The following is a 12,804-nucleotide window of genomic DNA, read 5'->3' as shown; positions in this document are numbered from 1 at the left end:
TGACAATTTAAGTTCGCTACAAGGAAGCATCGCAATTAGCTGAGAGATCGAAGCAGCTAAATTTGACGAATGGGTCATCTAATTAAGTAGATGGAAAAACTTGATAGATCGAGGGTTTGAAAAGATAAGCAGCCACGTAGCTCATGTACGTTCTGTACGTTGTCTTATTCAACAACATATTCTCCATATTTGTACGGATGTACAAGTCATATGATAACCCTTAAGAGCAAGTTCACCCGTAGTCAAGAAATGTCAAGGTCGAGAAGTCAAGAATTCGACCAGTCAAGAGACTGTTCACTGCCACTGGACATGGGTTTCCACCCGTTGTTTTTCTTGACCGGTCAAACTGGTCATCTTTCACTGTTCATCAATTTTAACTATTCATTTCCACTGTTCATTTAGTGTTTTAACTGTTAATCTTTACTGTTCACTTATGATTCACTGTTCATTATTTAAAAAAAAAAAACTATTAAATTAGAATATATTTGATATAAATAGATGATAATAATTGAGATTTATGCAATTTACTATTTTGAATATAGGGTGTGTGCTTTAATAAGAGGAATTTTCAAACACAACTTTTATTTCATAAAATTTATGCTTACATAAATGAAAAACTAGGAATAAGTACAATACAATTAACAACATGCATAATCACCTAATTATTCAAATCATAATCATAATCCTCATCCTCTCAAGAAATCCAATTTGCGTTTGAAGGGTCATCATTAGGGTTAGGGTTGGTGGAATCACCCGTAGAGAAAGGTGAAAATTGTGGTTGTGTAAGATATCCCCCGGGGTAAGGTGGTTGTGGATAGTATGCACCGGGGTAAGGGGGTTGTGGGAATCCACCGGTGAAGGGAGGTGGTGGGAATCCACCGGTTAAGGGAGGTTGTGGGAATCCATCGGAGCAAGGTGGTTGTGGGTAGCTAGGCACCGGGGTAAGGTGGTTATGGGTATGCACCGGGGAAAGGAGGTTGTGGGTATGCACTACCAAAATTTGGTTGTGGAAATGCACCACCAAAATTGGGTTGTGGATAGTATCCACCCATAGAAGGTGGCGGCTGCTCGTCAAGATCTTCTTTCTCCGCTATCTTCTTTTGTTTTCTTGACCAATAACGCTTTTTATTTGGCGTCATTTTACTTGTATCAATCTCCATAATACGCTCTTCCCTCTCTTTAATTCGATCTGCCCTCTCTTTAAATAGGAGTTGCTCTTTTCGCATTTCGATTTGCAAGAGGATACATGCTCTTTTCTCTTCCTCTTGGAGACTTCGAGCGAATTCATCATCGAGTTTTTTCTTGCCCGCGGTTGCCTCTATTTGGTTGTTCGCTATACTCTCGAGTGTGCTTGACAAAGGACTTTGATCTTGCGCTGCCTTCTTTCCTTTCCGTATTGCTTCTTTGGCAGCCTTCCTTCCTTGAGGCCTCACATTGGGATTTGCGGTTTCACCTGCAATTACCTCATCTACATCCATGTCCAAGTTGATGGGAGAATTTCCAGGAATTGGTTGTGTAGGCGTATGTTGATTTCCTCCATTTCATGTTCCTCCGGATGTATGACTAGGGATGTCTTTAAATTGTGCAAAGCCCTCCACAACAACGTAACTAGCAAAACCCTGAAAATTGTGTTTTTTTGCCTTCCCATTTTTTCTCTTCATCCCGGCATGCCACAATTTATGTGCTTCATCTCGCTACGAAATAAATAAAAAACAATAAAAAAAATACAATTACTACAAATATAAACCCTATTATGAATGGTCATCTATTATAAAGGTCATAATTTTAATGAAGACATATTTTAATTATAACGAAAAACAATTACTACAATTTAAACGATATTATAATTACTACATTATTTATCAAGACATATTTTACTATAATGTATCAATAAGATTTATCAACAAATATAAAGGTCATAATTTTAATAAAAAAGTATCTATCCCGTTTTACAATAAAAATCAATTAGTACAAATATAAACATCGTTGTAATTACATCATTATTTATCAACTAATTATCTTAATTGTAACAAAAAACAATTACTACAATTAAAACGATATTATAATTACTACATTATTTATCATGTAATATTTTACTATAATGTATCAACAAATTAAATGATTTATCAACAAATACATACCTCATCAACCGCATTCGAACCGCTCTTGTACCAATTTTTCGCTTGCCTTAATGCACAATGCCACTCATAGAGTTCAACCTTCAAAATTTTCCACCTTCCTTGCAAAGAGGAAGCTGATCGGCTCTGGGGCCAATTTGCGACAAAGTGTCGCCTCACACGCCTCCATAAGTCGTTTTTTTTCTGATTTGTGCCCACAGCCGGTTCTTGGCCAACAATTTTCCAAGACTTGCACAATTGAACATCTTCCTCATCCGTCCATCTCCTTTTGTCTTGGATATTATCATCTTCACTTTGATCTCCCTCTTGTCCGGCCACTGGACCTGTGTTTCCCCTTTCTTCAGCCATATTGGATATAAATAAATTTGGAAGATGAGAGCTATATGAAGAGGAGGAAGCACAAAATTGGGTTACTATGAAAGATAATTTTTTGGGTGTGAGATGTAAAATAAATGGTAGTTCTTGTTTAGAATTTTTTAAAATTTACTTTGTTACCGTTTCTTAACGTTACAAATATATATATATATATATATATATATATATATATATATATATATATATATATATATATATATACATGTTAATTGTAAGCCGTAGGATTGCAAATATGATTGAAATGAAGGGCTGGGATTGCTTGACCGTTAGGCCCAGAATTCAAAACCCACCAACGGGAAGAATCCACGTGGCATGCCGACCCCCTATCTCTGTCGCTACGCGACAAGCGTCTGGCTCCACTTTCTGTCCGTTGCGGCGCCACGCGTCGATGCCCAGTCCTCCACTCCCTCCCAAGGCACGTCGAGCATTGCTGAGCTCCTCATCACGTCAGCCACGATCAGGCCTGGGCCTAGCTGGCATCTGGGCTTGGTCGGTCATGGAAATAGTCATGGACTTGACTATTTTCTTGGCTGTAGTCAAGAAGGGGTGGGTTTTGCCCAGTCAAAAAACCACCGGTGGAAGTAGCAAAATCCATCTCAAGGTCACCACATCAGATTTGTCTTGACTATGACCAGTCAAGAGCAAACCAGTGGACTTGCTCTAACAACCTTCAATGTGGAAATTTGGTGTTGGCCACATCAAGAAAATCTAGGTTGGGTCGCATCTGGGTTATACTTCTTTCAAATTTGTTGGCTAGTTCAACATTATTATTATTATTATTATTTCTTTCATTTTTGCTAACTATGTTTGGTCTGGTCTAGCTAGGAGCATTTTCTCTAATTAAATCTCGGTAAAGGCTTATGTTTGAACTCACTTTTTCTAGATAAAAATTAGAAATAGTACTTTCATTATATTTCTAATTTAGATAATAATAGTTCACAAACATAGTTGTTCTTACTTTTTAGCAATTATTCTCAAAATTCTTGATCAGTCATTGCAAAACTGGATGTAGTATTGTAGTTGTTCAAACTGAGATAGTTTTTTGTGGATAGAATTCAAGAAAGTTCCGAAAATTTACAACGCAATAACACTTTAAGAAGTGGAATGAATTTTCTTAAGAATTAGTACTTTCAAACTTGCCAAAATAAAAATAGATGCACTAACTGCGTCAGGAGAAAAAGAAACAATTGATGAACATGCATGTCTTCTCCTACTGAAGACATTCAATTAAACAGGGGAAGCTGGAAGAAGTGTAATCCTTAAGTACAGATGGGAACAATAGAAAAAGAAACAAATGAACAAGTCCGGTGACATATTCTTTCAAATCATGACTTTGCTTCTGTGTCAAGTTAAATAATGTCACCAAAACCTAGTCCTGCGTTTCTCACAAAGACATTGCCCATTCTATTAGAGATCGAAGCTTCAATATGTAAAACCAATTCCCCCTACCGTGTTTGAAATTGTCTGATATGGAGTGCTTAAGCAGCTTTAATTAACCCCAAGGATTCGCTTAACATTTCTTTAAATATGGAAGGTCTAACTTTTGAGTTTTGACCACCTTATGAAATATTAATATATGTCGCCGGCTAAAGTCTGATAATATATGCTATATCTCATCTGAATCTCCACTTCATATGCCTAATCTCACTCAATCATTTCAAAATTTTGAAGATTGTAAGCCAAAGCAAAAATGGCAGAGAAGAAACAAGAGGCTTACCCTTTCGCACCATACGCTAATGGGCAAGCCATGGCCAGAAGCGATGCAAAATCTTCGAGAGCTCATTCCGATGATGAGCTACGCAGAAAGAAGCGCATCAAATGTCTAATCTACATCGTGGTTTTCGCTGTGTTCCAGATCATAGTCATAACTGTTTTGGCACTCACTGTCATGCGTGTCAAGAGCCCCAAGTTCCGTATCCAAGCCATCACGGTTGAGGAACTCAACACCACGTCCAATCCCTCGCTTACTATGAGGTTCATTGCTGAAGTTTCTGTCAAGAACCCTAATTTCGGGCGGTACAAGTATGATCAGACCTCCATTAGCTTTATTTATAAGGGCACCCAAGTTGGCGATGCTGTTGTTCCTCAGGAAACGGCTAGGACTAAAGCGACCAGGAAGACGATCGTGTCCGGGGCTGTGACTACCATTAATTCGAACTTGGCCAGTGATATAAGTTCAGGGTCTATGACGCTTAGCACGTACTCGAAGATAAACGGGAAGGTGTACTTGATGAACATGATCAAGAAGAAGAAGTCAGCTGAGATGAAATGCACCATGATCGTTAATTTGACAACTAAACAGGTCCACGATATCAAATGCAATTAGACTATCATTTGCGGGTTAGTACTTGAGATAATTGGATATATATATATATATATTCATTTATTTGTGTGATTTGTGAAATAAATAAAGCAAATCAGCTTGTTTTTGTATACTCTTATGAGTCTTATCTATATCATCTGAATCTGATATGTTCTATAAAAATTGGGTTCGAATATGACAGAAGAGACGATTAGATAATAAAAAGCATCAAGAGTCAATGGTAATATCTTTTGCACAATATATTGCACTAAGACGTCATAGCTAGAAAAATTAAAAGTCTAACCTTATTTGTTTGCACAAAAGAAAGTCAAACCACTGACTATATAGAACGATGACATCTTTTCAGAACTTCTTTGATTTTCCTATGTTTTTTGTTCTTGTTCGGCTCTGTGTCATTCTCTTTTTGTTAGAGGAGTGACTTTCATGTCCCTTCTCTTTATTTTTATCTAACTTTTGTTCTATAATTCAGTTCTTGCAGAATCATTTCATGACGGAAGAACGTGTTATTTAATTTATGTTACAAAAAATGTAGCTAACCAGGCAAATATTAAACAAAATGGTTAGATAACATATAATATATATGAATATGATCGACCAACAGCAATGTACAAATTAACTATTGATGTAGGTGATTTATATAGCCTATAGTTCATTTGAATCTTCACTTCACAGTTCACGCCACCACATACTACCTTAACTAACTTGAGCATTTCTTGAAATTAAGCAGAGCATACTGCCATATAGGTATATGCGCATATACCTATATGGCAGCTGAGGGAAAGAAACGCATATATAAAATGTGTTGCATACGTCGCTGTTTTTGCAGCTTTCCTGATCATAGTCATAACAACACTTGTCTTGGTCATCACTCTCCTGCATGTCAAGTCCCCATAGTTCCGTATTGGCAACTTCAGGATCGAATACGTCGGTACTGTCCACACAGCGCGCTATTCTCGCTATTAGCATGAAGTTCAACGCCGCGGTGTCTCTCAATAAGAAACCTAATTTCGGACGCTACAAATTCGAAAATAGCTCCATTGCGTTCACTAGTTATATGGGCACCCTGCAAGTCGGCGATGTTAAGGTGCCGGCGGCAATAGCTCCTTCTAGTGCAACTAAGAACACGACCGTGACGGTGATGACGAACCTCACAGCCCTCCATTTGAAGGTCCCTTGTCAGATAACTTCAGGGGTTGCGGGGCTTAGAGCGTACTCTAACTCTCTGTTTGGCTCCAAAACCAGTTGGCTTGCAAACTGTCTCTTTTGAGCGAGTGATTGCGCAGGCGTGCCAGCACCGCGGGGTGCAGTCGTTGGGGTAGTCCCTTGACCTGACTTCTTCTTCAAGCGCTGTGGACGATGAGAGCACCAACCTCGTCACAGGGTTCTTCTCTAGCCTTTCGGAAAAGGACTTTTGCCTTACGGATAAGGACTTTGGTTGTGGTCTCTTGCGTTCACCGAATCGATACTTAGTATTGTAGACTAAGCAGAGCAATCACTGGGAAGTTTGGAGAAAGCACGGGTTGCGCTAAAGCGTGACTTTAGCTTCGCTGGGTTGCGAGGGCGTTACCCTTGCTTCGCTGGTAGTAACGGTGGCGGTTGCGCTCGCAGTCGGCTCGCTGGGAGACTGGGACTGGAAGTGCGGTCGCCGGGTTGGTCTGGTGATGCTGACAGTCGGCTCTTGGAGAGACTAGGACTGGCGCACGGTCACCGAGTTTCAACAAGGTTGAAGGTTTGCTCCGGGGAGGCTTTGTAATCGCTAGGATTGATTGATATGAGAGAGATGTTGTCCTTTGTTGTGTCGTCTTTAGCCTCATATATAGGCTCTGCAGCTTCTCCTTCCAAATAGGAATGAAATACTATATTTTAGGCCACAGTTATTGGCCTTGAATCAAATCAAAACTCTTAATAGTTTTGATATCTATCGTGGGCAATAAGAGATTGCCTCTGTGACGTACGTAGCAATATTCTAGCTAGGCAACATTAATTGCCTCTTGAATACGAACTGCAGGATACACACGTCATATATGTAATTAAATCTTCGCGAGGACTCATGGCTTTGATGCTTGTATATATATACCTTCTTTGTATTGGGCAAGTCTTCTTTGTTGACCTCCGCGAGCAGAACATGTGTAACTTTGATTCTTGCACCATGCTTCACATATGTCCATTATATCCCTTCCTTAATTAACCCACCATGTCAAAGCAATTATATATATGATATGTATTCCTTGGTGACCACAATCAAGGGTGGTTGATTCCTTCCATATGTTGCACGTCCATCCACCTTAATTGCATGGGCTCTTGATTACTTGTATATAGGACAATGGAGGATAATTGAATCCTTCCTGAATTGTTCCATGTCCACCATAATAGCTTGATTGCAAATATGGGAATCCATGATTCCTTGCATGGCTAGGTCACGTACTCTACTCCTACATGCTGCCATCTTCCCTCTTGCAAATACTTGGTAATCCAGCAAATCACTTATTTAATTATCAGATATTTGATAATTAATAATAAATCAAGGAATATTCAGATTTGCTTTGAGATTGCTTGATCTCCAAGTAGGCCTTATTTAGCCTCTAAATAATATATTCCGAACTTGTCGAAAATAAATAGCTTGGGCCACGGATATTGGCCCGGTTTCTCTCGAGTCCCCCTTGGTCGGGAAAAAATATTTATTTTGAGTTCAAACATTGCCCCCCAAACCTCGAAGTCAAAGTTCCCCGTCTTGACTGAAGAGGTCTTGAGTCATCACTAGTCTTGCAATAACATCGCTCTAAAGCCACTTGCATTGGCTTAATTGATAAGCAAACTTGAAATCACTTGATTGATTAAGTATAGGCCTCTAAATAAGCCATGAAATATGAATGTCGATGTCTAAGACGAACAATGAGAAAACTTTTATAGACAAGCATTCGTAGATGATGTACTCGCCATAAATCTTCGAATTGCTCCAGAAAGTATCATCAACTTGGATGGAACACTTTTATTTTTAGGCCACTGGAATTGGCCTTAAAGAGCTTAAAATACTGCATAAGTCTTGAGCAAGAATATTGGCAAAGTAGATTCTCCACTTGACAAAGTAAAACTTTGATAAAAACTTAAAAGCCACAGGTGTTGGCCTTAGATGATTTCTTCTCCAAAACTTCTTTGAAGAGAAATCTTCTTGAGGAGGAAATCCCCTCAAGGAAGATCCCAATAAGGAGAAATCTTCTCGAGGAAGATAGAAATCTTCTCAAGGAAGATCTAAGTGAGGAGCAAATGTTCTTGAAGATAAATCTCAGTAAGCTTGATTTAAATGTGCTTCGCGAACACACATTCCTCGCGAAGGTTTCTCTGATATTTGCCTTGAGCTCGCGAACAAATGCAAGACCTCGCGAAGATTTGGTGACTATCAGCTTGCGAAAATCTCCTTAAGGAGGATCCTAGTAAGGAGAAAATCCCCTCAAGGAAGATAGAAATCTTCTCAAGGAAGATCTTGGTGAGGACGAAATCTGAGTGAGCTTGATGAAAGTTCTTCGCGAACGTTTTTGCATATCAAAACGTCAAACTCCTGCCTTTACATTTGAACTCCTGCAAAGCCACGAATTGGTCTTCGCGAAATACGTTATGTCTAAAAATAGAGGCCACAGATACTGGCCTTAGATACTCATCTTTTGTGCTTCTGTTTTGACCACAATATCCACAACTTTGAGCCCAACATTGGTGTAGGCATAATAGGCTTATGAGACGAGCTACCAAGTGTGTAGGAACTCCACTTAATTTCTTCTCAGGGTTGTGAAGAAAATAATACATGCTTGCCTTGAAAACTTGCATCTCTAACAGCTTTGAAACTTGGATATGACAAAAAGGCCACATGTGTTGGCCTTGAATATTGGAGACCACATTCATGTCATGTGGATGAATCACAATCTCATACAGCATGGAGGCAACCAGCTATGCCCCCCACCAGTGTTAGGAGACATATATTTTAATCATGCAATGCTAAGGCCATCAACCATGAATAATCAAGACCAGCATATGCAGCGACTAAATCGAGCTATCATCCGGTCTGGCCATACTTGTTTCTTATATTCGCAGTAACAACAGTACTTTACTGAAGCAGAGTTTCAACCCCCTGTAATTTTTGACGAACTATGCGTCTGAATTGACCGTTGTTGCTTCCTGCCGCTAAACTTTTCTTGTCGTAAAATAACCTCCTGTTAGGCTACTTGGTATGTATATCTTTCCTAAGCAGGCTTTATCAACAACCATGTTGGAATCTAAGAACTCCAAACTTGGATTTAGATACACTGAGCCATATAACTCCGGCCTCTTCCCAAAGAAAATGGAGAAATCACATGATTTCATGCTTAGGCCACAAGAATTGATGCAACTGCGATGTACTTGCTCCGAACCAACATTAAAGCACATGGAGAATATACTTTTCTATGCATCTGATAACAGTAGAACGCTGAACAAGAATCCCTCAATGAGCAAATAAACCTCAAAAGCCACATGGGTTGGCCTACGGTAACTAACTATTGCTCCATACCAATCACCGCTGCAACTTAGAACTCTGCCTATGTGAGAAGAAGCAATTACCTGCTGCCCTGCGTAACTGCATTGAAAACAAGTGCTGCATCCTAGATTTTCATCAACTAGATCTCTCCAATGCGTCTCTAGCCAGGCGCTGCATCGCATAGCCCGCAATCATAAAGCCCATGAAACTGAATTTCTTTCAGGCATTCCATCAAACACCTTGTGTGCATATTTCAGATTCTCAGATTTTTGACTAAGGCTCAACTGAATAACCCACAGGAGATTAATTTACCACCAGACAGTGTACAAACAATGAAACAAAAATTACTTCCTGGAGATTGTGCTTGATTCCTCGCAGCGTCAGTGGGGAGTAATTGGGTTTGGATCTGGAGTCCCCTGGAACTCGATTGTCTGCTCTTCTCGCCGACGGGATAAAAACAACCATCTTCTCGATTGTCTGCCACTGTGGTTAGCATATCCTCCATAAGGCCACTCGCTAGCCTTTAGATCTCCTTCGCCACAGAGTGTGCATAGCCTGTAAAGTGCTTCGCCGGATCGAACCTCGATAACGAGGCTTAGGCCAAATGTATTCAGCGAGCTCTGCTTCTTGTGATGATTGGTCGCGAGAAAAGCCTTCGCGAAAAATGTTCCTCGCGAGCATTCGCTTCCCGTGATCAGCGCTCGCCAGAAAAGCGCTCGCGAAGTGTTCCTCGCTTCGCGGCCACTCGCTTTCCATCGCTTCGCGAAGTGCATGCACCATAGTAAATGTCCACACCACACTTGCTCGCAACAACTAAAAAACCGCATGGGTTCATGATTAATTAATTAAGCCACTATGCTGGCTCTATGTCCGTAAGCAAAGATTTAATGCCACCATCATATTAAATATGTTTTCATATTTAACTTGCTCCTAGTAATTGGCCATGCATGACTCTTAATAATGCATGGTGGCACATATCACGACTTGAAGAAAACATGCTGGCAGGCTAAGCTATGGCCACGTGAGTCTGCCTCACAGATTGCCCCCCATGCGAAAGGAATGCTTGTGTTCGCGAATGATCCTCCGCGAATAACCTGCAGCTCTCCTTCTTAATTATATGTGAATAGTGGGTGTACATATATCAATCCTTCGCGAACCATTCTTCGCGAGGCCCTGTAATTAAAGCCACTTTGCTGGCTTAAGAAACAATTCTCCGCCCTCCATTTTAGCCACAACTACTGGCAAAAAATATTGCTGATACCATATTAGGCATATAATATGCCTCATATATATATGTGTCCAGGCCAAAACTGATGGCCTCTAACTATATCAGAAAGTTCAAGCCACTGTTAGGCAAGAACACAATTTTTGCATCCTCCGTGATGCACAAACTTGAAACTCTTTTTGTATATTTTTTTTTGTTTTTTTTTTTTTGTTTTTTTGTTAAGATAACTAAAAGAAAGATGCAAACTAAAAATTAGAAGCAAATAAAGAAACTAGCATCAGTGCGTTTGGCTAACCTCTAGAAGGCCACGGGGGAGGCCATCTATGCCTTACTCTAAATTCCGACGCAAAGGAATTTATGGCACGAAAATCTCTCTTGTGAGAGCTTGCAGGAAAGCAACAAAGATACTTCGCGTCAAAAAATTGGAAGAAATTTGGCTCGTAGGAGGAGTAATATTGCCCCCCGAGTATCTTTGTTGGTTGACGAAGCGAGATCTTCAATTGCACTTTTGGAGATGACGGTGTCCCAAGATCGGGTTTGTCGCCAACTACCATGTCATAGAACATGGTGTCTTCAGAATAAGCCACAGATTGGCTATTGTATTTGACCACTTGTTCAAGGAATTTGAACTGGTGTATATGATTTTTGGAACCAATAATTAAATTATAATTATCATCATACTCATCATAGATTGGTTCCATGTTGAGATCAAATTTATAATCACCAAAGAGAGGTGAATTGATCTCCTCTGCAAAAATAGGCATATCAAATATTTGTTTGCCTCTATTTTCTTTCCAGGCATCATATTGAGACGCCTCTATGGACTGTTTAGTATCATAAATAAATTTCTCTTGCCAGAAATTTGAAGCTTGATAATTGTAAACAAGAGTTAACTTGTATTGATGATACTCAAATTTGCAGTCGCGAAGGACAAATTGGCCACTAGAATAATTATTCTGGCCATTCTTGCAAGGTGGGTTGCAGATGTATCCTCCACATATATCAAAGCCACCGCTTGGCCTTGAAGCACTGATGAAGAAATTGAAGTAGAATTGATTAATAAAGCCACAAATTGGCTTCCCAAGACCACAACTTAATTGATAATTAAGTTGGCCATGATTGTGGCCATCTTTACCATGACGTCCAGTAGCATGGCCAAGGCAAAATTGATGATTGCAAGGTGGGCCATGCTTTAATTGATCCCCTGCATGGTCATAATTGAGTGGGTCATGTTCTTGACCATGATTATGATCAATTTCTTGATCAAGGTGGCGTCCAGCAGCCGAATCATAATTAATTTGAACATGAACTTGCTTATGTTGATCATGGGAATCAACGTGGTCTGCATCTTGCCCCCCATGCATCTGATCAGTAGCCACATATTTGGCTTGATCAGTGGAGAAATTAGATATTTGTTCAGAGACAACTTTCATGTCAGAAGAACACTCTTGTGGGCCATCTTCTCCATGTACAGCCTCTGTGTAAGGCTGTGATTCGCCAGTGAGCAAACTGGTTTCTTCTTCTGCAATGGGTTCGTCGAGATGGAGGTTTTTGTCTTTAGATTGATCGCCTCCTATAGGCAATTCAATCTCAGCAACACCACCCTCGCTTGCAGCTCCTTGACTTTTCAATTCGTCTTGCTGTGAACCGACTTGGGTAACCAAGCTGGAACCTTCCTTGGGCAAGAACGAGAACCCCGCGTATAATCTTTTCCACCTTTTCAAAAATATATCATTGTTAATCTTCATGATGGCCAATAGATCTTCTATGCTTGCATCTTTTGGGATGGGGAGAGACGCGAGCTCATCATCAAAGTCAGTTTTTTCAGTGGTGGCAACATTGGCCATCTTGTCACTTTAGGAGTTTCTTATGGTAAAGATTTTCTCCTAGCATCCCAATGATGGCAAACACAAAAAGACTTTAGTATGTCCCACTGGGCGTGCCAAAATGTTTGGCTCCAAAAATCAGTTGGCTTGCAAACTGTCTCTTTTGAGCGAGTGATTGCGCAGGCGTGCCAGCACCGCGGGGTGCAGTCGTTGGGGTAGTCCCTTGACCTGACTTCTTCTTCAAGCGCTGTGGACGAGGAGAGCACCAACCTCGTCACAGGGTTCTTCTCTAGCCTTTCGGAAAAGGACTTTTGCCTTACGGATAAGGACTTTGGTTGTGGTCTCTTGCGTTCACCGAATCGATACTTAGTATTGTAGACTAAGCAGAGCAATCACTGGGAAGTTTGGAGAAA

The 12,804-nt window shown here is 40.2% G+C and overlaps 1 protein-coding gene across 1 annotated transcript; it reads left to right on the top strand.

Moving 5' to 3' along the window:
• Positions 1–4,119: 4,119 nt before the first annotated feature.
• Positions 4,120–4,916, top strand: LOC133713587 (late embryogenesis abundant protein At1g64065-like). The gene has a single exon (XM_062139622.1). The coding sequence runs from the start codon at positions 4,204–4,206 to the stop codon at positions 4,837–4,839; it is 636 nt and encodes a 211-aa protein (XP_061995606.1). The 5' UTR covers positions 4,120–4,203; the 3' UTR covers positions 4,840–4,916.
• The last annotated feature ends 7,888 nt before the right edge of the window (positions 4,917–12,804 follow it).

This window comes from Rosa rugosa, chromosome 6 (genome assembly GCF_958449725.1).
Source record: "Rosa rugosa chromosome 6, drRosRugo1.1, whole genome shotgun sequence".
Classification (NCBI taxonomy): domain Eukaryota; kingdom Viridiplantae; phylum Streptophyta; class Magnoliopsida; order Rosales; family Rosaceae; genus Rosa; species Rosa rugosa.
The sequence above is the reverse complement of the archived record's forward strand: the minus strand, read 5'-3'. Positions and strand labels throughout refer to the sequence as shown.

Excerpts from the sequence above, each read along its gene's own strand:
- LOC133713587 (XM_062139622.1), top strand. The coding sequence starts at position 4,204 with ATGGCAGAGAAGAAACAAGAGGCTTACCCTTTCGCACCATACGCTAAT.